Source organism: Taeniopygia guttata, chromosome 4 (genome assembly GCF_048771995.1).
Source record: "Taeniopygia guttata chromosome 4, bTaeGut7.mat, whole genome shotgun sequence".
NCBI classification, from domain to species: Eukaryota; Metazoa; Chordata; class Aves; order Passeriformes; family Estrildidae; genus Taeniopygia; species Taeniopygia guttata.
Window position 1 is genome coordinate 68,788,211 of NC_133028.1, and position 27,209 is coordinate 68,815,419.

The 27,209-nt window shown below is 52.1% G+C and overlaps 2 protein-coding genes and 1 long non-coding RNA gene across 6 annotated transcripts; all 3 read left to right on the forward strand.

The window, feature by feature from the left end:
• The first annotated feature begins 54 nt into the window (after positions 1-54).
• GSR (glutathione-disulfide reductase) lies at positions 55-4,657 on the forward strand. The gene is made up of 13 exons (XM_030272160.4): positions 55-219; positions 990-1,016; positions 1,271-1,359; positions 1,815-1,884; positions 2,049-2,196; positions 2,314-2,368; positions 2,446-2,545; positions 2,966-3,052; positions 3,250-3,411; positions 3,567-3,678; positions 3,765-3,896; positions 4,058-4,191; positions 4,351-4,657. The coding sequence occupies exons 1-13, from the start codon at positions 91-93 to the stop codon at positions 4,498-4,500; spliced, it is 1,395 nt and encodes a 464-aa protein (XP_030128020.4). The 5' UTR covers positions 55-90; the 3' UTR covers positions 4,501-4,657.
• A 2,842-nt stretch (positions 4,658-7,499) lies between these two features.
• On the forward strand, positions 7,500-16,112 carry NPFFR2 (neuropeptide FF receptor 2). 3 transcript variants are annotated; one of them, XM_072928894.1, is made up of 6 exons: positions 7,500-10,088; positions 11,556-11,748; positions 12,457-12,543; positions 13,856-14,202; positions 14,480-14,579; positions 14,987-16,112. In XM_072928894.1, the coding sequence occupies exons 4-6, from the start codon at positions 13,881-13,883 to the stop codon at positions 15,771-15,773; spliced, it is 1,209 nt and encodes a 402-aa protein (XP_072784995.1). In that variant the 5' UTR covers positions 7,500-10,088; positions 11,556-11,748; positions 12,457-12,543; positions 13,856-13,880; the 3' UTR covers positions 15,774-16,112. The 3 variants fall into 3 exon arrangements, with proteins under 3 accessions (XP_072784995.1, XP_072784996.1, XP_030128022.4); XM_072928895.1 differs by having other exon boundaries at positions 7,500-8,787; positions 9,914-11,748; XM_030272162.4 differs by having other exon boundaries at positions 7,500-11,748.
• A 1,178-nt stretch (positions 16,113-17,290) lies between these two features.
• Positions 17,291-24,167, forward strand: LOC115495107 (uncharacterized). Of its 2 annotated transcripts, none has more exons than XR_005980288.2 (4): positions 17,291-17,714; positions 19,020-19,204; positions 20,434-20,568; positions 23,957-24,167. It is a non-coding gene; the product is annotated as an uncharacterized lncRNA (long non-coding RNA). The 2 variants fall into 2 exon arrangements; XR_005980289.2 differs by having other exon boundaries at positions 17,291-17,584.
• The last annotated feature ends 3,042 nt before the right edge of the window (positions 24,168-27,209 follow it).

Below are 27,209 nucleotides of genomic sequence, written 5' to 3' on the forward strand. Positions count from 1 at the left end.
CACGTGGTGTCGTGCCGGGCCGGGCGGGACCGGGGCGGGACCGGGGGCGGTCCCGGGGCGGGGCGGCGGGCCCAGACGGAGCCTGCAGCGATGGCGGCGGCCGCCTACGAGCTGCTGGTGCTGGGTGGCGGCTCCGGGGGGCTGGCGGGGGCCCGCCGGGCGGCCGAGCTCGGAGCAAGGGTCGCGCTGGTGGAGCCGCAGCGCCTCGGCGGCACCTGCGTGAGTCCCTTGCGGGTGGCCCCGCACCCGGGCCGGGGGGGGATGGAATGGGGCAGGGGATGAGCGACGCGGGGCCGGTGCTCCCGCGCTGAACCCGGTGAGTCTGGGATGGAGGCGGAGCCCCCGGGGAAGGGTCGCGGTGCGGCAAGTGGGAGAGAAGGAATCACCTTCTCGCTGTCCGAGCGTTGTGCAAGGACCTGAAGCAGGATGGATCCCAATCCCTCATCTCCAACAGCTTCTTCCTGGCCGTTTCCACGCTGCTTTCAGGCAGGTGACAGGATGCCGATGGATCCTGGATGTGTGTAGCACAGCTGCAAGGCGGTAAAGCAGAACTCAAGAGCATGGTGGGCTGGTAACTAGCCAAAAAACAAATTGGTTCCTCAGACAAGCCAGGGACGGGCTCTAGTTTTATGCCCTAAATGCATCCTGCTGGGAAAATTATCATTTTCCCAGAAGCATAGGCAAGGGATGGCAAACACCTTTCTGCTAGTAAATAATTTTTAGAGTATCAGTGGAAAAAAACACCCTGTGTCTGAAGGCTCCACCTTCCATATTCTCTTTCAAGGAAGTGAAGGAAAACGGGCAAACCGCAAAACCTTGAGCCTCCTGGGGCGGTTACACCCCTCTTTTTCCAGGAACCTGTACTCCTGCCTTTGTTTTCCAAAGCAGAAAGCAGAGATGCAGTGCCAGCCTGATGTGGGATGCTCTCTGGAGCACTGCCTTTGGAAAATGGGGCCTTGACGCTGAGACTTGTTCTTATTCCCACCCAGGTCAATGTTGGATGCGTGCCAAAGAAGGTGAGGCTGTTCTGCCACCAGCTCTGGTGGCGTGGGTTGGGTTTGGTGTGGGTGCCTGCCAAATTTTAGGGAGGTGCTGGCGCAGGGTGTGGGGAAGAAGCAGGGCCTCCGAGGGTATTGAGTCACTGGGATGCCGTGGGCACTCCTGTGTCCTGCGGGTGCTCCAGGCCAAGGTAAAGAATCAGGAAGCCTGGCAGGGGTTTTCCCAGAATGACAGCAGTGTTCCTGAGCCAACCTGAAGTTTGTGTGGGCAGGTGATGTGGAACACGGCTGTCCACGCGGAGTTTGTCCACGATCACGCTGACTATGGCTTTGAAACAGCGGGTGTCAAGTTCAACTGGAGGTAAGACTGGAAGGGGCCAGTTGGAAACCAGCTCCAGTGAGTATCCCGTGGGGAGCAGCCCATTGTCCACTTCAAAGGGGTCCCTGCCCTCTTCCAGGCTCCTGTGGGTTGTGCAGAGGTGGTCACAGGACCAGCTGTGTTTTGGAGAACAGGGTGCCAAACTGCCTGTGGGAAGAGACTCTGGAAAAGACAAATGCAGGGAGGGCGGGCACAGAAACCTTGCTTTGGTGGGGAAAGGGTCACAGGGATCCCGTTTGTTTTGTGGCATGTCTGCCATGTGCCAGAGGGGTTGAGTTCACAGAATCATTAAGGTTGGAAAAGACTTCTAAGGTCATTGAGTCTAACATTTGACCGACCACCACCCTGTGAACTGGACCGTGGCACTGAGTGCGAGGTTCTTCCTGAGCTTCAAGGCTCATCTGCTGGCAGTGATGGCATTCCCTGCTCTGTTCCAGGACCATCAAGGAGAAGCGTGACGCGTATGTGCGGCGCCTCAATGACATCTACGAGAACAACGTTAAGAAGGTGAGCGTGGGATGTGTTTATCCCACAATCTGAGTGGGAGAAGTGATGGATTTTTCACCACTTTTCCAGCCCTAGTGGGTGTCCTCCGACTGTGAAAGCCCTGGCTCCGTTAGCTGTCCCCCTCACCTCATCCCACTGTTAACCCCATGACTGTTACCCCTAAGGCTCGCATTGACATCATCCGGGGCTATGGCAAGTTCACCGCTGATCCCGAGCCGGCCATCGAAGTGGATGGGAAAAAATACACGGCTCCTCACATCCTTATAGCCACGGGAGGGCGCCCGGCTGTCCCTTCTGACAGCGAAATTCCTGGTGAGCCTCCTGAAATCCCCCAGCTTCCCAGGCTGGGGAGAGATCGGCCGTAGCAAAGCAGGTTTGGGAGGGGAAGGGGGACAGCTGAAGGGTGCAAACGGGGTCTCTGCTTTGCAGGTGCCAGTCTGGGGATGACCAGTGATGGCTTCTTCGACCTGGAGGAGCTGCCTAGGTAATGAGGGGTCCATCCCCTGCAGCCACCAGTGCCAGCTCTGGGTGCCTGCACACGGCATTGTCACTTCTCCGCAGGCGCAGCGTCGTTGTCGGGGCTGGCTACATCGCGGTGGAGATGGTGGGGATCCTCTCCACGCTGGGGTCCAAATCATCCCTGCTCATCCGCCACGACAAGGTAGTGCCCCGCCTGTCCCCAGCTGTGCTTCCTGCCCGATGGTCAGATTGATTTCTGGCTGCCAGTTGCTGGTGAAGGAGGGTCTGCATTGGCACAGGAATAGTGATGCAGGGGATGGTGGCATGGGAACCACGGAGAGGGTGGAGGGGACGTGTTTTAGCAGCACTCGCCCACATGCCCGGCGTTTCTGCAGCCGTGCGTGTCACCACATCCGTCCCCTTGAACTTTATTTCAAGTCACGACTTGAAAAGAGGAAGAAAGAAAAAGAAAATAATGGAGAAACAAACAGAGAAGTTTGTTAACCAGGAGCACCCCAAACCTCTTGGGTCCAGGAGCAGGGAAATGCCGGTGGAGGGGCTGCCAGGTGGTGCCTTTGCCTGCAGACCCTCATCTGACAGCGTTGGGGGGATCCTTGCCCAGGTGCTGCGAACTTTTGACTCCCTGATCAGCTCCAACTGCACCCAGGAACTGGAGAACACCGGCGTGGATGTCTGGAAGCACACTCAGGTGGGAAAGCACGGAGCATCCCTGTGGCTTGTCCCATCCCTCTTGCAGAGGCAGGGCTGGGGGAAAGCTGCCGTTTTGGGTGCTGCTTGCTGAGCCGTGGTTTTGGCAACATCCTTGCTTCTGCAGCATGGCTGCCGTCGCTTGTTGCAAGGCAAAAGCCAGTCTGCACCTTCTCCTGCTGCTCCTGTTCCCCTTAGGTCAAGAAGGTCACCAAGTCTCCATGTGGGCTGCTGGATGTGACGGTGGCCTCGGTGGTGCCGGGCCGCAAGCCGACGGAGGAGGTGATCCGGGACGTGGACTGCCTGCTGTGGGCCGTGGGGCGGGAGCCCAACTCCGAGGGGCTGTGCCTGGACCGAGTGGTGAGATGGCAGCGTGTCCCCTCCGTGCTGGTGGGCGGATGCCCACGGGTCTCTGGGCGTCCCAGGGGTATTTGGGTCTCCAGAGCCTGTCACAGGTGCCCCATGAGCCGTCCCATCCCTCCTGGAGCATATGTGGCTGCTGTTTGCCATGGCAGGGCGTGCGGGTGGACCCCAAGGGCCACGTGGTTGTGGATGAGTACCAGAACACCACCAGAAGAGGGATCTATGCCATAGGGGATGTCTGTGGGAGAGCCCTCCTCACTCCAGGTACTGCGGCCGTGCCCCTTTCCCTGCACGGCCCCTCGGTGCCACCACGCCGTGCCGTGGCTCAGGCTCCCTGTCCCTCCGTGCAGTGGCCATTGCAGCTGGCAGGAAGCTGGCCCACAGGCTCTTCGAGGGCAAGCAGGACTCCCGGCTGGACTATGAGAACATCCCCACGGTCGTTTTCAGCCACCCGCCCATCGGCACCGTGGGGCTCACTGAAGGTGGGGACAGAAGGGGCTGGGGACACGGGCTCGGAGCTGCTGCTTGGGTGCTGGAGATGCTTTGATCTCCAGCAAGTGAGCCTCGACAAAAGGCTTTGACTCCTCTTTTTGAACTTCCCATGTGCATCCCTCTGATCCCTGTTCCGTGGCTTCTGCTGCAGAGGAGGCTGTGGCCATACATGGGAAGGACAACGTGAAGATCTACAACACATCCTTCACTCCCTTGTACCACGCTGTCACCCAGAGGAAGGTGAAGTGTGTTATGAAGCTGGTGTGTGCTGGCAAGGAGGAGAAGGTGAGTGCAGAGCAGCTGGGGGACAGTGGGGACCACGGCTGGCTGTCCTCTTGTCCCCACGTGGTCAGCTCTTGGACTGGGATCCAGTTCTCCAGCCCCAAGCCCAAGAGCTCACCCTGGATTCTGGGTCCTACCTACCCTCTCGCTTCTTCTCCAAAGGTGGTGGGATTGCACATGCAAGGTCTGGGCTGTGACGAAATACTGCAGGGCTTTGCTGTGGCCATCAAAATGGGGGCCACCAAGGCCGACCTGGACAACACTGTTGCCATTCACCCCACTTCTGCCGAGGAGCTGGTGACACTGCGCTGAGCCTGCGGGCACCGACACCCCAGCAATGGCGGCTGCAGCTGGCAAAAATGTTTCACCTGGTTTCCAAAGTGCCTTACTGCTGGGTGGGTGCCTGGAGAGTGTGTCTGTAAGGTGGCTGTGGCTTGCTGTGGAGTGGGAAGTAAACATGCTGATGCTGGCCAGTCTCTGCTTTTTGCTGTCTGGTGCCTGTCTCCTGCCATGCCCGGCTGTGGAGGGAGCTGGCACGGTCCATGGATGTGGTTTGGGAGAAGGCTGGCAGTGGTCAGACTCCTCCTCTGCAATCCCTGGCACTGGGGCAGCAGAGAGGGGCTGGACAGTGGGGTCCTTGGGGTGTTCATGGGTGCTGGGATATCCTGGATGTGCTCCATGCTCCTCTTTATCTCATGTCCCAACACCACCGGCTCTCCAGTGGTAATCTCTCCTGATATTAGAGGGAGAGTCCAGGCTGGGGGTTCAAGGATCAAATTCCCTATTTCCAGCCCCATTTCCCATGGCTGGAAGCTCCAGACACGGCTGGAAAAGAAGTGACCCGAGTCATGTGGGGTTTTGGGGATAAGATCGGGGCACCCCATGGTGAGCCTAGGCCAGGCACCCTCATGTTCTGGAAAGAGAGAGCAAGACCTGTGTTCAGGGGGCACTGGGCTCATTTGGCCGTTTTAGGGTCCTGTAATAAATAAACCAGGCATTTTCTTTGCCTCAGAAATGGAGGCAAGTGCCACGTTGTTGGCACTCAGAGCCAGCCCCAGCTGGGCAGTCTCAGGACAGTGAAACAAATTCCAGCCCTGTCTGGGGAGTGCGAAAGGAGGCTCATCCAGGCACTTGAATGGTTTGATCAGAGAGCCCAAATCCTGCCTTTTGGGGTCAGGGCAGACCCCAGACTGGTAAGAGACAGCCCCAGGCTGCGAGGTGGGCTCAAGTGTGTGGGGTGGGACAGGAGCATTTGTGTGCCGGGAGTCGCTCCCCTTCCTTTCCCCTCCATGCCCCTCTATCAGCCAGATGCTCTTTGCAAGGAAAAAAATAGAAATTACACCCCAGACAAAAGCATTGACAGCAGAACTGGACGCAGCAGGGCAATGTGAGCAGTCCGTGGAAGTCAAACTGGTGCCAATCCAGGGGGAATTTAAAGTCGGATACTTGCAGATTGAATTTCCCAGGAACTCAAAATTTTTTGGCACCTCTTGCTTATATACTTCCCTGTCAGAAGAGGTCAGTTAGTCTTTTTAATGACCAGATTAGCCAACACAGGGGAAAACAACCAGCATTTCCTGAACACCTCCATCTCTTCCATATCTATCTGCTGCAATTAGGGGCCGATGGACAGCAGCCTGTCCTCACCAGGCTCCAAGGTGGGACTGGCTAACCCTTGAGGTCCCTCCCAAACCAAACCCTTCTGGAGTTCCACAGATGGTTCCATGAGCTCTCCTTGAGTTTATTTCGCACCGTGTTCCTTCCTTCTGCTCCCAGCAGATGGTGCCGCCGGCCTTTAAAAGAGATGGAAGTGTCCCGCCGCTCACTAAGCCACTTTTTAAACGAAAAAGGACAATATTCTGCAATAAATCCGTGATGAAGATTCCACTTTGACGTTCCACGGGGCATGGGGGAAGCAGAAAGCGATTCCCTGCAAGTCTCGATTCCCTGTGTTGTGGGTATTTTGTTGCTTCCATGAGTAACACCTCTCCATCTGAAGCTCTTTGGGTTCCAAAGTGAACTCGCTGCCTTTTGGGCTTCCAGGCAGAGGGAATATGAATATGGGAAAGTGGTAGGGAGACAGAGAACTGCAGCAGTGTGTGTGTGTGTGTGTGTGTGGAGGGAGAGCTGGGGTAGGAATTTTAGCCAAAATCCTCTTACCTGGATGCAGGGCCTTCAGGATCCTCTCTTGGTCAGAGGTTTCTCTATCTGTGGCTTTTTTAGAGTATCTGGCTCTGGGTCCCCAGTCAGCATCCTGGGATTCTGGAATTCCATCTGCTGCATCACACATGGCAAAACTGCTCTTACTGCATTGTCTGTGTGTGGCTGGAGCTTCTTAGCCTCTATTTACAGCACGTGATGATTCCATACAGAGTTGTTATAATTCCACACTGAGTTATGCTGGAAAAGAATGTGTTGGTTTAAATTCATATTGGGATAATTGTTTGTTCTCTCAAAATTAAATGCTTTGTCAAAGGATTGATTTTTAAAATATGCTAGAAATGAAAAGGGGAGTGTAAAAATAGGTAATTTATTATTAGAATAATTCCTACATCCATCAAATCATTAATTGGAAGCCTGTTCTCCTAGAATCTGTTCTTGGAATGCTGTTTTTCTTTCCAGAAAAACTTGATGCAGAGGCAGGTAAGGCAAAACCTGCCATTTCAGCTACAGGGGCCACCTGGTTTCACCTGGGCCACACAAACTGGTTTTTTCCCCAAGTTCCTGACGCAAAAGCTGGAATCTCTGGAGAGCCTGGACCTCAATGCTGGTGCTCAGCAGGTAGGAGCAGAATCTGGGAGATGCCACTGTGCTGGGAGTGCTCAGAGCACGGGGAGGAATCTGGACTCTAATGTGTCAGAATCTGCAGGTATTGATGATTCTGAAATTGTAGAAAGTCTCTGTCTTTCTGCCCTGCTGCCAAAGAAGTCATAATTCATCTGTGCTGGTTTCCAGGCTGTTTATTCTGTTTATCTCTAACATGTTCTGCTGCCCTGCCGCAGCTCTGTCCTGCAGGGCAGCGTGTGGGGCTCTGCCCTCAGTGGGATGTTACAAACATTAAATACCAGAAACTACCTGTGCTGGATTTACAATAACGTGCCAATATCTGTCACCTACGTTGGACAGTGTGTCCCCAGCCTGAACCAACAGAAAAATGCCAACACCACAGTGAAACATGGAGGGCATGAAGGAGGAGCAAAAGGACAAGGCACACCCAATTTCCTCCATCTTGTCCCCTTTGGACCCCTAATATAGAAACCTAAAATTTTACTTTTGCCACACTTAATTATTACTCATATCAAACACTCAGAGCTGGTAATCATCCTGTAAGATTGAAAACTCTTTTCCATGGACAGAGATCAGAGACAGTGTCTCTGGGGGCTCTGTACAGGGGGGTTCCTGACCCCTGCCAGGGAAGCCTGGATTCCCACACTAATGGATGGGGGTTGTCGGGGGTGCCACCTGCCGAGTTGAGTACCTGGCCTTGGGAATGAGCTTCCCAAAGGCAAAGGGATGCCTGAAGCACAGCAGAGCAGGGAGGCTCTGCAATGGAACATACCCCAGAAACTCTTCCGAGCGGGCATCCCCCAAAGCCAGCGGCGGCTGCAGGTGACAGCCCGGCTTTGGGCTGGGCTCTCCGCTCCCTCCTTCCTCCTGTCCCTCCTCCCTGCCTGAGGCAGGAGCTGCAGGGGGCTCCGGAGCAGGGGCTGCAGCCCCGCTCCTGCCTGCGCGGAACCTGCGGCGGAGCTGCGGCGCCTGTAAGCGGGGAAAAGCGGGGAAAAACGGGAAAAAGCGGGGGGATCGGGCTGGGGGGCTGCCTTCACCCGGGGCTGGGCTGCTCCTGCCTCCCTGCTGCGGCTGGGAGCGGCGGGGAACCGCGGGAGCTTGGCTAGCAACAGGTCTGTGTGTGTGTGTGTGAGAGCTGGAATGCTGCTTCCACCTCCTGGAGGTGCCCTGGATTACTGGGGGGGTACAACACTGCCTGCCCGGGCATCCCGGTGATGCCAGGGACCTGCCGGCTGGAAATAACCTTCCTTGTGTTGCCCAGGGTAGCAGTGATGGGGGTGGCAGCAGCTGCCCCTGAGCCTCTGGCTTTGGAGCTCCAGGAGGGCCAATCCACCTGGCCTGGGAGCTGGACCACTCTGCAGCCCTCCAGGGTTGGGAAAAGAAGATCCTGAGGCTGTTTGGTTTGTACCTCTACTAGGAGGAAAGTGTCTGGAGCTTGAAGTAGCTCATGTTAGCCTTTAAATCTGAACCACTCGTGGGCTGCAAAGGATAAAATGCAGTGAGATTTTTTTTTGGGGTGTTTTGCTGGGAAAAGCGGGATTGAGTGTAACTCTGGGCATTTCTTAAGGCTGGCAGGTAAGATGGCGCCTCATCCCAAAAGAATGGGCCTGTGTTGCTGGGTTTTTTTCCAAAAGAAAATCCTAACAAGGAAAACTTACTTGCGGTCCTCGCTGTTTGGACTGCTGTGAGTTGCAGCTGTCATTTACTGAACAGAATTGGCTTCAACTGGAGTCAAACCAGGAGGTTTCCGAGGTAACCTCTCAGCGTGTCAAATTCCTGTCATCAATCGGGGTACCTACCCATGCTATCCAGGTAAGGCTTAGAATTTGGTGTTAATTAAAATTGAGTCACCGAGGCAGCAGCAAATGGAAATTCAAGAGCACCAAAAGGATTCAAATCCTCAGAGCAGGTCACAGGAAAAAAAAAAAAAAATCAATGAGTATCTAAAGTCCCTTTGTGGATGTGGATGGTGATGTAAATGGAAACAGAAGGTACAGGGAGAGATCAGCCCTTCCACAACCATCATCTTTCTGGAGAGGTGACACTGCATTTAAACCTCTGCTGTCACCTGCACAGCCAGTTCTTCTCCTGTGCTGCCTGCACAGTTATTTAAGACTAAAGGTGTTGCCTCTGGGCAAATCCAGCATCAGGCTGTGGTGGAGTGTTCAGGATCCAACCCCATGGTGCTGCACGGGGAGCTCACCTCTTCTGCCCTTGGGCCAGGCAGGCTTCTCTGCCTCATTTCTAGTGAAGCAAAATCCAATGTCCTGCAGCCCAGGAGTTTGGGTGGGGGGTAAAATGCTCTTTACTGTGACAGGCTCTAAGTCATGATGCCCCGTGTGACCAGGCCATGGGCTGTCTGCTCTAATGCCCATCAATGGCACTTCCTGCTAAAAGAGATGGAAACCAAACAATTCTATGGCTCTTGCTCATTTTTGGCTTGAAGCAGAGGCATCACCTGGTGCAAAGAACCCTTGTGAAGTGCTCTCTGCATTGGAATTGGTTTGGTTTTCTTCTGGTCTTTCACTTGGCAGTGATTACAGGATCCTCTGTGCCCCCTATTTTGAGGGGGGACATAAACTACGTGCTGGCAGAGCTGTCTCCTGTACCTGGTGAATTAGCCCTCACTGGCTAATGGACTCCTAAAACACTTTTGTTTGCCAATTCTATCCTCCACTGAGATTATCTCATGATTGTCCCACTTTTCAGGATTGGTTTGTTTGGGTTTCTTTTTAACCTCCTTCTATACGCTCCCCAATTACTCTCCTCAGTTTCAGTGCCCCAAATGACAGGGCTGTCAGGGAGTGACTCATGAGCAAACTGAAAGGTGCAATTTAGGAGGCTCATGTCCCATAAGTGGGGAATTTAGTGCTGCCAAGAGCCCGGCAGGGATCATTGATTTAGCTCTGCCTATATACTAATCCCCAGCACTTCACAGCTGAACGCTGCTGGAACATCTCTCCAGGGGAAAAGCTGTGGCCAGTCCAGATATTTCGTGGGGTCCCTGCCCAGTTTCCAGTGATGGATAGAAAGCTGCTACTTGGAGACTGGATCCCAGGAGAACTGGAGTAATTTCCTACTGAAAGCTTTTAAAACAGGGACTTGCTTCCAAGGTAAGGCAGCTGAAATCTTATTGCTTGCCAGGCTTCTCAATAAAGTGGTGGCATAAGTGTGCCTGGGTGTGGAAATCTTACTTTAACCTGATTTCAGGCAGCAGTTGGCTGAGATTTTAGTTAAGATTTTAAACAGCCTGTGACACATCAAATAAAAATATATATATATAGAATCTTAAAGGTTGACGAAGCACAAAGTGAAAAAAAAATATTATAATGACAAGGAATAGGTAAGCAGCCTTGGCTCTAATGAAGCAGGGTGGAAATTATATATTAAAAAAAAAAATAAAAATATATAGAGAGGCCCATAACAATAGCAATAGTGAATGCCTCACCTGCCATTTGCATCTCCTGATTTACGCTTATGATTTGGCTTCGGAGTGAAATGTTTTCTATTCCCAGCTCAAGTGGATAAGTAATCTGCAACTAAGTCTGGTATTTATTACAGTAATTCTGCTGATAGCTTTGTTCTTCATCATTTGAAGTTTGAGATCTTTTAAAAAGAAATACCTATTTTAAAAACAAATACCTACAAACAATTTTCTTTGGCCCCAGCTCAGACTATGCAGATAAATGACTCTGAGGGGAGGATAAGCAATTTAACCCCATTGAGAGGAGATGTGTGTGCAGCTTCGAGATTGGCACATCTCCCTGGGATTGCTCATTTCAAAATGAGAAATTTGCTTCTCAAGGTGCACTTGTTTTTCTTTATGAAAGTAAATGTCAGTGAGAAAAAATGATTTGATTGCAACTGCATATTTTTAGGGGGTGTTTGCTTCCACAGCTCCTTTCTCCCAGCTGCAAACCTACTGGGATATTCGGGCTTGTTTGGAGATAAACCCCTCTGTGGTATGTCATATAAAATATCATAGAAATACTGATGGATGCAAAAGGTAAATACTTGAAGAGTAAGTTCTACTACCTTAATTCACAAATATCCCCAGAGTCCCCAGCTGAAGCCCTGCAAGATCCAGACCAAACAACTCCTGCACCACTCCCTGAGCCGCAGGAACTGGGATTGGGGGATTTGGGGTGACTGCAGCTCCCCCTTGCTCTGAAAGAGAAGCAAAGATGAGCCCAGGTTCCCATGGTCTGTGCATGGGGTCCCTGTGGAACACCATTTCAGTTTTTCAGTCAGTGGTTCCCTTCCTGGCTCCCTGAGGCAGAGGATGATCCATAAATTTCTCTCTCCCTTATTTCTCAGACACTCACAGACCAGTGTCCTGTTCTTTTTGCCATCCTTCAGGGGCTGTGTTTTGCCCCTGAGAGTTTCTCACTTTTCAGCAGACCAGGGATCATTTTCCAAGGTGGGCAACCTTGGGAACTGGGAACCCTGGTAAATCTCTGTTGTTGTGCCATTACTGAGCTCAGGACAAAAGAACACATTTTTTAGCACTTACCACATTAAATGTTCATGTACAACTATATGCTCCTGCTGTCCCTGAAGTTTCCTTGTTTTTGTTTCAGCTTCAGAGGAGTCTGTGAGGGTATTTCACACATGAAAATCAAGACATCAAGATGACAAACCCAGCAGGTTGTGCACAGGGGTGAAGCAGTAGTGGCTGCTCCGGGGGATTTCTTCATAGAAATAATCCCATCACTTCATAATGGCTTTGAACTGCTACTCTAAAGATGGGAAACTGAATTTCTGTAGCCAGAGGTACAAGATTGTCCTGGTCAAGCTGTGAGATGTTAAACTGTGTATTTGTCTGTGGAGGCTTTGTCTGGAATTCCAGCAGGGAATGAGCCTCCTGTGTTTGGAAACCCAGTGTGGGTTGGGGCAGGTTTTCACTCAGGGAGCCTCCCTCTTGATTCCTTTGCAGATTTTCTCTGGTGTATTAAATGAAGAAGGGAGGCCTTGCTCTTATCAAGTTACAGCAAATTACTGTTATTTATCATCTTATAACAATTAGGTATTGCATAATTTTTTTCTTTTTCTTACATGATTTATGTTTCTGTCCTCTGTGCCTCTCTCAATTATTTATCACTGCTTGTTTTAGCAGGCAAGGTCCCTGTGAAAACACAAGGCACTGGCTTAATTTCTCCTTCCAGCCAATCCTGCTCCCCCTCAGCTTCAGGATAATGGAAATCCGTGGAGCTTTTCCATTTCCTGTTATCTGCAGTGTTTGTACAGCCACTTCCCTATGCCTGCCACAGCCAAAATTTCATTAGTGCAACTGGGATGAGACTCAGCTCCAGTTTTGCCTCAAGGCTGTTTACAACTTCTTGTTTACCAGCTTTCGACAAAAACTATTCCAAGGATCATTACTGAAGATATTAGAAGCTGCTGCCTCACAGCACAGTGTCAGAAACAGAGAGAAAACACAAAATATGTATCCAGAATAACCATTATTCCTCCTGCTTTTAGTGTGATAAGGGACAGCTCTGTCATGGCATGACCAAGAACTTCTGCCTCAGATCATCAGAGTCCCCTCGAAAAGCCAAACTCCACCAGGTAAGGAAGGAAAGGCACCTCTGGGGACAGCATAGGGACAGCTGAGTGTGGGGACTGGGAGTGTGGTGGCAGCCAAAAGCCACCTTCCTCCAACCTCAGTGTCTCCCTAAAGCAACTCCTCTGGGAAGTAAAAGGTTATGGAAGAAAATTAGTGGGTAATAATAATAATAATAGTAATGTGGGGAAGAGCAGCAAAGGGGGCAACAGTAAGTCTAAGGGAGCAGGAGGAATATTGTTTTTTAATGGGGTGAGACAGTGTCTGCTGGGATTTATAAAGCCCAGTGCCAGGTCTGGGATTAAAGGAACAGAGTGAACTCATTTTGTCAAATATCTGTGTTTGCATTCTGCCGGCGTTCCCCATCTTGAGCCCGGGTTGGGGTGCAAGTGCACCAGTGCTGCTTCCTTGAGGACTCAGGAAAACAAGGAAGCAGCTGAAAACAAGTCAGCACAAGGCTGACTCTGAGCTCTGGCTGGGGAAAGAATTTGGTGCATCAGACATCTCAATAAGATCACTTCCAATGATTTTGAAAGCATATTGAGTAAAACCTAATCAAGATAAATAAGCCTTTCTCTCTAAGGACAGCCCCACAGAATGTACAACTATTCCTACACTTGTTGAAACCTACAAGCAGCTGGTTTTTGGTGAAGGATTCCAGATTTTTGTCTCCCTACCTGGCTGTGCAAGCATTTAATAAGTATGTAAAATACAGACTCATTAAAACACTTCACTGCTGCTGATTTTGAAAAGGCACAAGATACCAGAACATGATGGGTTTTTCACTGCTCTGTTTCTTCCAAACATGAGCCACAGCAAAATAAATACTTTTTCTTTTTACTGCACTTGCCTCCTGAAAATAAAGCACTTGCAGAGGCTTTGCTGAGCTTTTGTACGAGCTCATCAGGATTCAGATAACTTGTGCCTAAATGTAAATTCCTTTTCTATTAAGGAATTTGAAGCATCTTAAAAGCATCGACACTCATACTTTAATTTCATGCCTGCTGCTACCAATTAATTTTGCCCCCTGCTTCTTCAGGCATCCTCATTTAGGAGACAAAACATATGTGGAAAAAAGTTCAGAATGCTTCCTCCAAGTCAAGTTACCTGCCTGGAAATGACCCCAGCTCTCTTGTAGTTCAGCATGTTTCAGACATAGTGTGGTCCTCCTTGATTACAGACTTGGAGTTACACTTATTTCAGCACACAGTGCAGCCAAAGCAGATAACAATGCTATAATAATGATAATAATATAATCACATTGCTTCAGATCAGTTGCAAGCAGACTAAAATGACTTCTTTACAAATATCTTTTAGGGCACATTAGAAGACAAGGAGGAGAATGGACTCGAACTCTTCATTGATTTGGCCTCACTTGGATTTGCTGAATTACAGCGGGACATACAAGTACCTTTCCTTGGAAGCAAATGTCTCCTACGTGGACTTCTACCTCCACCAGCCTTGGGTGGCTGCTGTCTTCATCACCTCCTACCTCCTCATCTTCCTCCTCTGCATGGTGGGCAACGGGGGGGTTTGTTGCATCGTCCTGTGGAACAAGCGCATGCGCACGGTCACCAACCTGTTCATCCTGAACTTGGCCGTCAGTGACTTGCTGGTGGGGCTCTTCTGCATGCCCACCACCCTCCTGGACAACATCATTGCAGGTGGGCTGGGCACCCCTGGGGCAGGGAGAGCCAGGGGCACGTGTCCAGGGGGCTCTGTGGGTGTCCTGAGTCACTGCCATCAGTGGAAGGTGTTCCTGACCATGGCACAGTGTTCCTGACCATGGTGGAGCTCCGTGGTCTTTAGGAGTTCCCTTCCAATCCACACCACTCTGTGAGTCTATAATTCTACTCAGGAAATGGAAGATGACAGCAAATGATTTTAAGCAGAGTCCTGCAGTGAGATGGCAGCAATTCCAAAATGCCTGTTTCCTTGCAGGATGGCCCTTTGGGAGCCTGGTGTGCAAGATGAGTGGGATGGTCCAAGGCATCTCTGTTTCTGCCTCTGTCTTCACTCTGGTTGCTATTGCTGTGGACAGGTAAGATGCTGCAGAGTCTGTAACCATCAGTGTCATCTCCCCTGGCCCCCTGAGCACCCTGAGCTCATTCATTAACCCTCCCAACACCACAATAAATAAGATGCATTTTGCTCCTAAGCAAAATAAAATATGGGCAGGTCTAAAGAGCAATCTGCTCCTCCAATCTGCTCTTCCACCGGTGTCTCTTAAAGATGGTGGAACTGGGCTATCCTAGCCAGCCTGGAATTGGTTTGTTCCTCAGCCATGAAGCTGGATAGCAGACATGTTAATACCTGCCTTGGTTAAGTGGAGAAGCACAGGCAGCAACTGATAGGGAGGATGAAAAATATTCAGCTTAAAATGTGCGTGCATCCTTGCCTGGGTAAGGAAGCATTCCTTAAGTGGCTTTTCCGCTGCCCTTGCCACAGATTCTGGTGCATTGTGCATCCATTCAAGCAGAAGCTGACCATTCCCGCTGCTGTGGCCACCATCGCGGTCATCTGGGTGCTGGCCGTGGCCATCATGTGTCCCTCGGCAGTGCTGCTGCAGGTGCAGGAGGAGAAACGTTTCCAGGTGCTCCTGGGCTCTGGCAACGCCACCCGCCCGGTGTTCTGGTGCCGGGAGGAGTGGCCGGACCCGGCAATGAGGAAGATCTACACGACGATTCTCTTTGCCAACATCTACCTGGCTCCCCTGTCGCTCATCGTGCTCATGTACGCCAGGATCAGCGTCTCCATCTCCCACGCCGCCGTGCCTGGAGCGGGGAAGCGCAGTGTGTGGAAGAGGAAACGGAAAGCCATCCAAATGCTCGTCCTTGTCACTTTGCTTTTCGCCCTCTCCTGGCTTCCCCTCTGGACCCTGATGCTGCTGTCGGACTACGCCAGCCTGTCCGACCTCCAGCTGCAGCTGATCAACATCTACCTCTATCCCTTGGCTCACTGGCTGGCCTTCTTCAACAGCAGCATCAACCCCATCATCTACGGCTTCTGCAACGAGAACTTCCGCCGCGGCTTCCAGGCCATCCTCAAGATCCAGCTCTGCTCCAGGGTGGCCTGTTCCCAGCCAGTGCCTGGCCCTGCCATCTTGCCAGCTGCCCGCTGCCAGCCACCCCAGGGCCCGGCTTCCGTGGAAGCTGAGGAAAGGAATTGGGTGAATAAGCAGCAGGATTTGCTCATGGAGGAGCTCAAGGAGCCCTGTGACAACGGGATGGAGTGAAACACGCTGTGACTCTGTAAATCTCCCAGAGCAGCTGAAACAAGGCTGCTTGAACCCTATTTATGGTCACATTTCAGCCTGTGAGGAATCCCTTATCCTGTAACTCTCATGGACTGAAATACTGCAGACACGGTCTGGAAGCCAGAGGTCCCTGGATTTTCTTGTGATCGTGCTTCTTCCCTTGTGAGCACCAGCTGGGTCCTGCTCAAATGACAAAATTTAGCGTTTTCCATCACATTCCATTTATTCCCCTTTGTTGCTGTTATTTCTGTCACATCCATTATTGTTGCAGCTAGAGAATGGAAACAGAAATTTGAGAAATAAAGGATAAAATATGGGTTTGGTGGTGTGTTTTTTTTGGGGAACTCAGTTTGGTGTTGTGGGGGATAGGAGCCACCCAAAAAGATGGAGATGTCACTCTGAGCAGAAGGGAAAACACTTGAGAGCCCATTGGATCGGACAAACCTCAGCAGGGACAAGAGTGACACAGGAGGAATGGTGAGGAATGGGATTTGTTCAAGAACCAGCACAGAATCACAGGGCACTATGGCTTACTCTGCAAGGGTCTACAGGAGCCAAAGGGCAGGTAAAGCCATTCCCAGGGCAGTCCTCCCTCAGGTAAATGGGAGTGACTTCCATAATATGACATTCCCTGCTGTTCCCTGTCTCAAAATGATCATTCTCTTCCCTACTAAGTTTTATCCTCAAAGCTTTACTTACATGTGGACTGCTCAGTTTACCTCAAAATTTTCATTTTCCACACTATAGATTACTTCAGATTCGCTCAACATATTTTTTTCCCCTGTCTATCCACTGCTTGTTAACTCATTTTCATCTCAGAATGCCCATTTGCCCTAGGGAACAACTCCGACTTTATGCCCAGGAGAAACATTTCTCCCACAAGCCAACACCTTCACTCACCCCACACCCGATTTAGGGAACTCATTCGGTGTTTTTATCTGCCAGAAAAGAAAGTAAAAGGGGTTTTTTTCTGGGCTTTGGGACACGGTCCCCGCTCCCCCTCACACGATCCCGGCGCTCGGCCGCGGTAGGGGGCGGGGCGCGAGAGAGGCTCGCCTCCCGCTGTCCAATCAGCGCTGCGATCGCCTCACGGCGCCAGCCAATCCCGAGCCGGCCAAAGGTATATAAAAACCGGTGCCGGAGGCGGCCTTTTAAATGTTCTGGTTTGAGGCTGCTGTTGTCTGCTTCCGTGAGGTAAAAATACAGTTTAATGTATCTATTTGTGATGTTTGGAAATTGGAGTGATGTTTCAGTGTGTGATGCGCTGCGGGGCAAGTACTCAGTGACCCCCAGCTAAAGCCATGGCATGGATGAGAACCTGTTGATTTCTGAGTTTGCCTTGGGATCCCAGAGCCTCTCCCCGTGCAGTTTATGAGGGGAATATTTTCTAAATCGGTTGTTTACTGATCTTTTTCGTGTTGAATTAATGCATTTTGCTGATTTCGTGTCGTTTAAGCTTTAGGTGGCGTTTCTGGTGGGGCTGGTGTAGTGCTGAGGGTTGCTGATGATGCTGGGAGAGGCAATTGCCCTGCAAAGCTTCCCTGTAAAACATAACTATATGAAATAATGGAGTTTCTACGATAAGAACAGGACTTAGGCTCTCAGTTGAGAACTGGGGTGTATTGTGCAGGGACTGAGAAGCATGCAGGTTTTTTTCTGCGTGGATTTCTCCAGCCATTGATTTCTGTCTGTTTGCAGCAGTAACTTCATCAACTGGAGCTGCATCACGGATGATATCCAAGCACTTCTTTAAGACTGAGAGCACAACAAGGAGCAGAACCTAGGTTCAAGTGCATTGGAACCATGCCAGGAACACATAAATCTCTCAGAAACCAGCATAAAATAATGCATTATAGATGTCTTTATTTCAATCAAGTGCCTGCCACTATACTGGGTGGACATGAAGCTGTACGTACTGAGGTAACACACAGGTGATGCACTGGCACTCCTGGGTTAATGTGAATTGTTATTGCCAGGTGTTTTTCATTAGGTTCACTTGCAGTGGAGCTGTGCTGAAACGCTGGAGCCCTCAAGCACAAAAAGCTGTGCTGTCCATAGTGAGTGTTGTCTAGTGAGTGTCCAGATGTCCCTGAGCTGACACTGTGCTGTCACTAAGTCAGCTTATTCTCATTTAAACTCTCTTGGAAAGTGCTGGAAGTACACATGGGAGTAGAGGACACATAGAAAGCTTTAGGGGTGTTCAGCTTCTGAACTACACAGACCTTTCTGGTTCCCACAGCCCCTCCTGCTGTGTCTTTTCCTCTCTGGCAAGAGGAAGACCCACTTGGCTTTCCCACGCAGGGCTGCCTGAGCCTGTGAACTGCAATTCCCAGGGCATCCTTGGGCTCCTGGCTGTCATGGGATGAGTGGCAGCTTCAGGCAAGCCCTGCCCTAGCCTCGGATTTTTGTAAACACTTAAAATTTAAGAAATCACTCTGGCCCACAAGTTCTAAGGATGGCAGATCATCTCTGTTCACAAAATGAATTATTTATTAAGCAGACAGGAGATAACAGACAAAATTTGTCAAATGAGCCATTTTACTTTTGTTGTTACCAGTCTGTGTAGATCAGGATGTTCCCCACTCCCTGAGTCTCAAAATCATAGGAAAGATGAGAGGAAAATCAGGATCAAAGAAAAGTTCTCTGAGTTAATTTTTCAGCTGCAGTGACTGGAAAAGTACAACAGATGGGCCAGGGACTCCCTTCACTTCCATTCAAGCTTCTTAGTCCAGGCAAATCCAGGTTTCATTCAGGGAGAAATCCGCGGAGACAAGCAGGGTGAAGACACGAGCATTCCGAGGCAGCGCTGTCAGACCCCCTTTTGTAAAACACACAAATAGCGATCAGCAGCTCGGCCTCTGGCCCTTGGCTGCGAGCCGCGCTCGCTGCCGCCACACGGGGGCAATCGGGGATGCGCTCTGGGAAACCTCGCTCATTTCAGAGCCCCAAAACCATTTCTCTGCCAACCGGACCAGTTCTAGTGCTTCTGGCGTGGACAGGCGCTGACAGGTCTGGGTGGTTTTGTTCCACTCTCAGCTGGCGCTGGGAACACCGTGTGAGAACACCTTGATAATGTCAATGCTGCTGAATGCCCAAATCACAGTTTAGCTCCCCTGATGCTGTGCTGGGTGTGGTTTGGGTCATGCCTGGCCGCAGGACCCTGTGGCAGTGGGAAAGTCACCAGGTTCCAGCCTTGTCGTTTTTTGTCACTGCTTGTTTCTGCAGAGAGGAAAAGCATCCCTGCTTGGCCAGCATTTCCCTGCAAGCAGCAGAGCCCAGGCCTGAGGCTGCTCGGCGTTGGTGTGACCCACTGCTGGTGTCACCCGCCCTGGGCACAGTCACCACAGCTGCCCAGAGCCAGGAGATGCAGCTGAGGGATCCAGGAGGATGCAACTCATGTTTTCAAGGAGGTAAGAGTGCAGGATGTGGAAGGGGTGTTTTCCAGGCAGGGAAAGAGAGGTGTCAGGGAGAATTTTAGCTGGCAGCAACTGTCAGTGATAGATGGACTGCAAGGACATGGCTTGGTTCAGTGCTTCCCACAGCTTGCACAGGAGGTGGAATTCCAGTGGGACCTCACAGATGGCTTGTGGTGTTCCCCAAAGGAGCATTTCTGCCTGCAGTGACAGTTCTGTCCCTTATGAGCCGGTGTGAGTAGCACAGGGTTTGCAGCACCAGGTCTGGAATGATGTTCCTATGGCACAGACGTTCCTCCCTGGCAGGTTATCATGTCTGAGGCACTGGCTGACAGCAGCAAAGCACTGACAGGGTCCCCGTTGTGCAGGGAACAAAATCCTTACCTGGAAATGCAGCCTGGGGATGTTGTGGCTGCAGAAAGAGCTCTGTGGCCATTTCCATGCCCTGAGCTGACATGGCACCACAGGCCCCGGGGCTCAAGCAGATCCATTGCTGGCTCTGAAGGGGCAGTGAGCTGGTACAATGGGCACTAAGCAGAGGAAGCTGGATGGGAAGCTTTGGGTCCATCTGGAAAGTTCCTCGAGCCCTAAGGATCATGGCAAGTGTAGCACTAACAACTCCAAATTAGGAATAATCAAAAGATGAACCGGTTTCAAAATGATTTTTCAGGATAAGGTAAGATTGAAATGAGCTTGGCAGGAAAACCCCTGTGAAACAAAGCACAATGAAAATACTTGTGAGCAGAAACAATATGGAATTCTTGCTGCTCCTGCTGTCCTGGTCTTTTCAGGTAGGTTTTGTATGGAATTGAAAGGAATTTTTCATGCCTCTGGTGAGCTGCAGCCACATCCCCCTTGAAGAAGAAAATGTGGAGGGAGCGGCAAGCAGGAAGGTGGCTTTTAGACCACCACACCAATTGCTGCACAAGAAAGAAAAGGAAGCCAGTAGCCTGGAATTGGATACCCCTGCCTCCCCTGCCAAGCACAGAGGCTGCTGCTTGGTGTTTTTTCTCCACATTGTTTTTCCTGTTCTCTCCATTCAGGACTCATTCCTCAGTGTTCCATCCAATAAAAAAACTGGAGAAGGGCACTTATATATTTAATATGGCTGATACCTCTACTTTTTTAAATGAAAAGCTCTATAATAAGCAATGAGAACAAATATGTGAAAGCCAGGAGCTTTTGACTTGCACAGGACTTAGTTTTCCTTTTCTTCTCTCTTTCAGGACAGGAAAAATCATTTAATTCGACCCAGCTATGCCAAAACCTTTGGTTTTGGGTGGGATTGAGCAGCCAAACCCCAGAGCCTCCAGCCCTGATGGCCTGCACTGGAGGACACCTGGTCCTGCACATGCTATGGGGTAAGTCAGAGGGAGACATTTCTCTTTTCCTGTCTGTTTGGATTAGCTCACTGGGAAATGTCAGCACAGCTCTGCTGTTCACTGGGATCTGGTTGAAACTCCATTTCCCCTATGTTCAGGGATGTGCTGACCAAGGGGTTGTATGGACTTGGGGACTCCAAGGAGGCCAGGTTTGTTTTTTTCCCCCACTGAATCAAGCCTTCCATGATTAGACTGTGTTGTTCTACATGCTTTGCTTATGGGTCAGAGAAAGAATTGAAATTACATTTTATTATCTTATATTTTCCCAAACATAAAATAGGATGTTGTCCTGCCACTCCCCAAGCCACTCCAGGCACTTGGAGTAGCTCAGAGCTGGCAGGGTTGCAAGGGAATTTAAGGCAAATTGAAGGAGTCAGTAGGGAACAGACAGGGAAAATTCTGGGGGTGAAAGTTGAAATAACCTTTAGGGCAAAGAATGAACATTTTTGAGGTAAATATGAGGTAATCACTAGTGGACAGATAGGGAAAATATTGTGAGTGAAGCTTTAGTTAATCTGTAGGGGGAAGAATGAACATTTTGAGGGAAAGTGGGGTAACCCATAGTGAAGCAGTAGTATTTTCCGTAAATAGGGAAAATTTTCAGAGCATACTTGAGGTAGTGCACTGGGCAGAGGATGGATAATTTGAAGTAAACTGAGACATACAGGAGTGCACAGGTAGGAAAACTTTTGTCAGTAAAATCTGAGGTAACATCTAGGGGAGAGCATGAACATTTTGAGGTCAGCTCAGGTAATCAATAGCGTCCAGGTAGGGGAATTTTTGGGTTTGCTCCCAAATAAGGTACAGTGAATACTTCAGAGGTTAAACCCTAGGTAAAATCTCTGTTTACAGGTATTTCCTGATATCATTTCACCTGCCTGAATTCCTTGCAGCTCCAAGCTGGGAAAACCTGGCATAGCTTAGAGGGGACAGAGGTGACACTTTTGGCTGACAACTTGTGCAATTTATAGGGGACCCAACATGTGTTTGTGTAGGAAAATGTGAGGGAATGTGGAGGGGAGTGAGGTGGCATTTTCAAGGAATAGCTTTGGGGAGAGAATGCACATTTTGGGGTAAAAATGCGGAAATCAATAATGTGCAGAGAAGAAAATTTGGGAGGTAAAGCATTGGGTAATCTTGAGGATAGAGAATGATCCATTTATTGTAAAAAATTTTAGGTAATGAGTAATGAAGGGAATTTTATGGGGGAAAAGCTTGAGGTACTTTCTGGGGGAGAGAATGAATATTTTGAGGGCAAGATGATGTAATCAGAAGTGGCATGCAGGGAATGATTTGGGAGTAACTTGAGGTATTCTGTATTGGTAGAAAATGGAGATTTTTGAGGGGAAAATGAGCTGATCAGAAGTGGACAGAGAGGGAATATTCTGGGGGCAAAACCTGGGGTAATCTCTAGGGGAGAGAATGAACATCTTGAGGTAAACTGAGGTAATAAGTAGTGCAAAGGTACAGATATACTGGGGGCTAAAACTTGAGATAATCTCCAGGGTAGAGACTAAATATTTTGAGGTAAAACTGAGGTAAATCAGTACTGGCCAGGTAGGGAAAATCTTGGTGAAATTTGTGATAACCTCTAGCAAAGTAAATGAAAATTTTGAGTTAAGAGTTAGGTAATCAGTAGCACACATTAGGGAAATATTTGTGGCTAAAAACTGAGATAAGCTCCAAGGTAGAGAATGAACATTGTGAGGTAAACAGATGGAGGAACCAGTGGATAGGCACACAAAATTTTAGGGGTAAAATTGATGTAATGGGTAGAGGAGTGAAAACAACATTTTGAGGTAAAAGTGAGGTTAAAAGTACTGGACAGGTAGGAAAAATTTCAGGGGAAAACATTGAGGTAATCTGTAGTGGATAGAATGAATATTTGGGATTGGATAGAGGTAATTGGTGGGGGGGGGGGGGGGGGTTGGTGAGAAAATAGAAGTAATCTATAGGGACAAAATGAATGTTTTGGAGTTCAAATGTGAGTTAACCTGTAGAGGAGAGACTGAAAATCCTGAGGTAAAAATTATGTGGTCATTAGCAGATAGGCATGGAAAATTTTGGGATTAAAACTTGCGGTTGGGTAAGGGAGAGAATGAGCATTGTGAGGTAAGATGAGGTCATTAATAGTAACAGGTAGGAAAAATCTTGGGTGCTGGGTCTGTAAAGAAAGCAAATTTTGAGGCAAACAGAGATAATCAGTAGTGTACTGGTAAAGTGAAGTTTTGGCTTTAAAATATGAGATAATCTGTAAGGAACAAAGAATATTTGAGTGAATAACCTGAAGTAATCTGTAAGGGACAGAATTAATATTTTAGGGATTAGTTAAAGGTAAATAGTGGAGGGTTTTGGTGGTAAAATCCAAGTCATCCATAGGGGACAAGAATAACATTTTGAGAGAAAAACTTGAAGTAATTTGTAATGGACTGAATGAACATTTTAAGGTAAAAAAGAGGTTGTCAGCAGTGAACATGTCAGGAGAATTTTGGGGTAAAACTTGAGCTGCTCTGTGAAGTACAACAAGTATTTTGGGGGGAAAATATCAGGCCATCTGTAGGGGCCAGTCCTGGCATTAATGAGGTTCCTGGGAATCCATGACATTTTTCCATAGAATTTTAAACAGGTTTTGAAGCTTTTTATGACAACAATGGATTTCTTCCTTTGGATTATTCACTCTGTAGGATCTGGAGTTTATTGGGGTTTTAACTCCCTCGTGGTGGCCCTGACACTGCTCAGGAGCTGACAGGAAAAGCAGTCAGAGCTCCTGGCAGGTGCAGGTGTTTTCCCCAAGACCGGACAGCCGGGATCCGCTTTGGGTCCTTATGGAACCTGCTGGAAGTACAGAAGCACAACCCCAAACCTCCACACTGTGGGTGGAGTTGTGGAATCTACACCAGCACAAATGGATACTCCAAAATGAACCATGAGAGGACAGGACCAAATAAGGGTCACTGACACTATGGTAAGGCAAAAGGAATTGTAGCTATAGCCCAGAATTCCATGCTGAGGCTGGAATATCCTCACAGTGCCTCATGGAGCCATGGGTATTCCCATGCAGAGCTGCTGCTTTTGCACCAGGTTTGTCAGGAGCCAGCAAGGGTTCTGAGGAAGCTCATCAGGATCAGGACAATTACAAGTCTATATTCCATAGAATTGGGTATTTATAACCTTATTGACAGTATTTTGTGTACTAAATATTTACACTGAGGGCAGGTGACTCTTCCTTTTGCCAAGATCAGATCAGGAGATGGAATTAGATGCTGTGTCATATGGATATTGAAGCTGCCCAATTGCTGTGGAGAAATTATTGCTCTTATTTTTAAAGAAAAGGTTTTTTATCACAGGTCACTCTCTTATTTCTCAGTGGTCATCGAAGTTTCATGTGCAATTGCTGCTCCCCTGAAAGAAGTGCTCCCCAGGATGGAGCCACTGAATGCTGTGAGGGGATGGGACCCCAAAGATACAATTCTGGCAACATCCTGGTGGCCCTGTGGGGTCCCTCGGGGGAAACAAAGGTGGCACTGGCCATCAGCAGAGGTTTCACATGTGACAATAAAACACACCTTGGACATCCCGAGGCTGTCCCTGCTTTGATTCATATGGCAGCATCTGGTTCTGGCATTTTTAAGTTTCCTCTTTTCCAGCCATTTCCATCCCAGGCAGGAGCTTCCCCAACTGGAAATAAAGATTAAGTATTGTAATGGGAATTTTAAAAACAGAAGCTTTGCCAATGGAGAGTGTGATGTGCAGAGAAATTGAGGGAGAGGAAGGAGAGCAGCAGATTTCACCTGGCAGCTGTCAGATGAACTGCACCTTATGGTGGCAGGGAGAAAGTCGCTGTTCGAAACTCCCTAAGTTCCAAAGGCACGAAGGGCAGGAACCGCTGAAGGCGGAGCGGGGATCAGCCCTGCCTGGACCCACGGCACGCTCTGGGCTCCGGAACGTCGGGGGCACTCGGGAAACGCCGCTGCCGCCGTTCTCCCGGGCCCCGGCACGGCCCCGGCTCCCCGCAAGCGGAGCGGGACCGTGCCCGGATCTCCGGCGAAGGCCCGAGCCCGCACGGCGTCACACCGGGGAACCGCAGCGATCCCGCACCCGGCAGCACTGCCCGCGGCCATCCCGATTCGGTCCTGGTCCCGGTGCCGCCTCCATCCTCCCGACGGGGAAGAGGCGGCACCGCCCGGGACCCCCCGGCAGACCCGCTCGGCCCCGCACCCCCGGCCTCGGTCGCGGCCCCGCCGCAGCGCTCCGGGCTCCGAGCGGTCCCCGCCGGGAGCAGCCCCCGGGCCGGGGCTCGCACAGCGCCGAGCGGGGCTCCGGGACAGCGGCACGGGGGGCGGGGCCACGGAGGGCGCGCACGGGGCGCTGTGACGGGGCCGAGGGTGGGGAAGGACCGAGCACTGCTGGGGTCTGGCGGGGGGTCCCGGGCGGTGCCGCCTCTCCCCCGTCGGGCCCGGGATCGGTTCCTCGGTTCCGGCCCGGGATGGCCGCGGGCGGCGCTGCCGGGGCGGGATCGCGGCGGTTCCCGGGGCGGACCCGGAGCCGCCGTGAGGGCCCGGGACCCGCAGGGCGCCGCCTGGCGGACACGGAGCGCGGTGCGCGCGCGGCGCCCCCGCGTGGCCGCGGGACAGCGGTGCGGGGGCGGGGCCAGGGAGGGGCGGGGCGGGCACAGGTGTGAGGGGCGGGGCCACAGCGCGCGTGCGCAGCTCGGGGCCGCACAGGTGTGAGGGGCGGGGCCGGCACAGGTGCGCGGGGCTCCAGAGCGCCTGCGCGGGGCGGGGCCGAGGGCATTTAAACCCCGGAAACCGCCGCGGGCGCCATTTGCTCGGTAGCGCTTGGAGGTGTCGGGTGCGGCCGGTGCGGGCTCCCCAGGCGGGGCTCGGGTGAGGCCTTTCTTGCTCCTTCTGTCTGCTTCTTCTGCTTTTCTCCCCTTCCACCTTTCCTGCTGTACCGCCCTCTCCCATCTCCCCCCCAAACCGCCCGCTCCCTCTCTCCCCTCCCCTCCCTACCCGCACCCCGACCATTCCCTGCCCCTCCCACCTGCTCCCTTCTCACCCACTACCCAGCCTGACCCCTGCCGCTATTCCTGCTCTGTCCATTCTTCCTGCTCCATCCTCACCCACTACCCAGCCTGACCCCTGCCGCTATTCCTGCTCTGTCCATTCTTCCTGCTCCATCCTCACCCACTACCCAGCCTGACCCCCATCTCTTTTCCTGCTCTGTCCCTCCTGCCTGCCCCCTCCTCACCCCGGTATCCAACCTGGCTCTCCCCGCTGTTCCCCTTCTATCTCCCTACCCTCCCCTGCTCCCCCTATCTCCCCTAAGCACCTCCATATCGCCCCTCTGTGCCCCTTATCCCCTCTTTGGCCCCTTTATCCTCCCTCTGTCCCCCTTATGTCCGCTCTGTGTCCCCCGTTCCCCTCCCTGTGTCCCGCAGCCGCGGGGTTCGGGGCGCCGCACAATAAAGCCCCGAGGGCCGGAGCCGGCGCCCCTGGTTTGGTTGAAAAGGGTCGGGACCCGCTGTGGGTCCCCCCTTGCAGATGCCAACACTGCCCCACACTGCCGGGTTCGGCTGTCCCTGCATCACACTGGGGTCAGGGCGGGCCCCTCCTCAGGAGGGGTCCTGGGCTGGGCTGGGTTAGCGAGGGGGGGAGTGCGGGTTAGGGGGGGCCCCTCATTAGGAGGGGTCCGGGGGGGTTGGGGAGGTGGGGGGGCGGGGGCGGGGAGGGAGGGCGGGGGGCGGAGGGAGGGCGGGGGGCGGGGGGGCCCCCTCCGGAGGAGGGGGTCCCGGGGGGGGGTTGGGGCGGGCCCCCTCCGGAGGGGGGGGGTCCGGGGTGGGAGGGGCTGGGGGGGTTAGCCCCCCTTAGCCCCTCCCACCCGGGACCCTCCCCTCCGGACGGGGTCTGGCCCGGCCCCTCCTCGGGACCCCCTCCTCCGGACAGGGGCCCCGCGGGGGGGGGGGGGTAGCAGGAGGGGTCACGTCACTCTGAACCGCGATTACACATTTGTAAACAACAACAGCATCTCCCCCCTTCCTGACCCCCCCCCCCCCCCCCCCCCGCGGGGCCCCTGTCCGGAGGAGGGGGTCCCGAGGAGGGGCCGGGCCAGACCCCGTCCGGAGGGGAGGGTCCCGGGTGGGAGGGGCTAAGGGGGGCTAACCCCCCCAGCCCCTCCCACCCCGGACCCCCCCCTCCGGAGGGGGCCCGCCCCAACCCCCCCCCGGGACCCCCTCCTCCGGAGGGGGCCCCCCCGCCCCCCGCCCTCCCTCCGCCCCCCGCCCTCCCTCCCCGCCCCCGCCCCCCCACCTCCCCAACCCCCCCGGACCCCTCCTAATGAGGGGCCCCCCCTAACCCGCACTCCCCCCCTCGCTAACCCAGCCCAGCCCAGGACCCCTCCTGAGGAGGGGCCCGCCCTGACCCCAGTGTGATGCAGGGACAGCCGAACCCGGCAGTGTGGGGCAGTGTTGGCATCTGCAAGGGGGGACCCACAGCGGGTCCCGACCCTTTTCAACCAAACCAGGGGCGCCGGCTCCGGCCCTCGGGGCTTTATTGTGCGGCGCCCCGAACCCCGCGGCTGCGGGACACAGAGGGGGGACAAGGAGAGACGGGGGGATAAGG

Bases quoted from the DNA above. Each gene is read 5' to 3' on its own strand.
- GSR (XM_030272160.4), top strand. From the start codon at position 91: ATGGCGGCGGCCGCCTACGAGCTGCTGGTGCTGGGTGGCGGCTCCGGG. The intron at 220-989 runs GTGAGTCCCTTG...ATTCCCACCCAG, and splicing joins AGCGCCTCGGCGGCACCTGC to GTCAATGTTGGATGCGTGCC. The intron at 1,360-1,814 runs GTAAGACTGGAA...GCTCTGTTCCAG, and splicing joins GGTGTCAAGTTCAACTGGAG to GACCATCAAGGAGAAGCGTG.
- NPFFR2 (XM_030272162.4), top strand. From the start codon at position 13,881: ATGGACTCGAACTCTTCATTGATTTGGCCTCACTTGGATTTGCTGAAT. The intron at 14,203-14,479 runs GTGGGCTGGGCA...GTTTCCTTGCAG, and splicing joins CCTGGACAACATCATTGCAG to GATGGCCCTTTGGGAGCCTG. The intron at 14,580-14,986 runs GTAAGATGCTGC...CCCTTGCCACAG, and splicing joins GTTGCTATTGCTGTGGACAG to ATTCTGGTGCATTGTGCATC.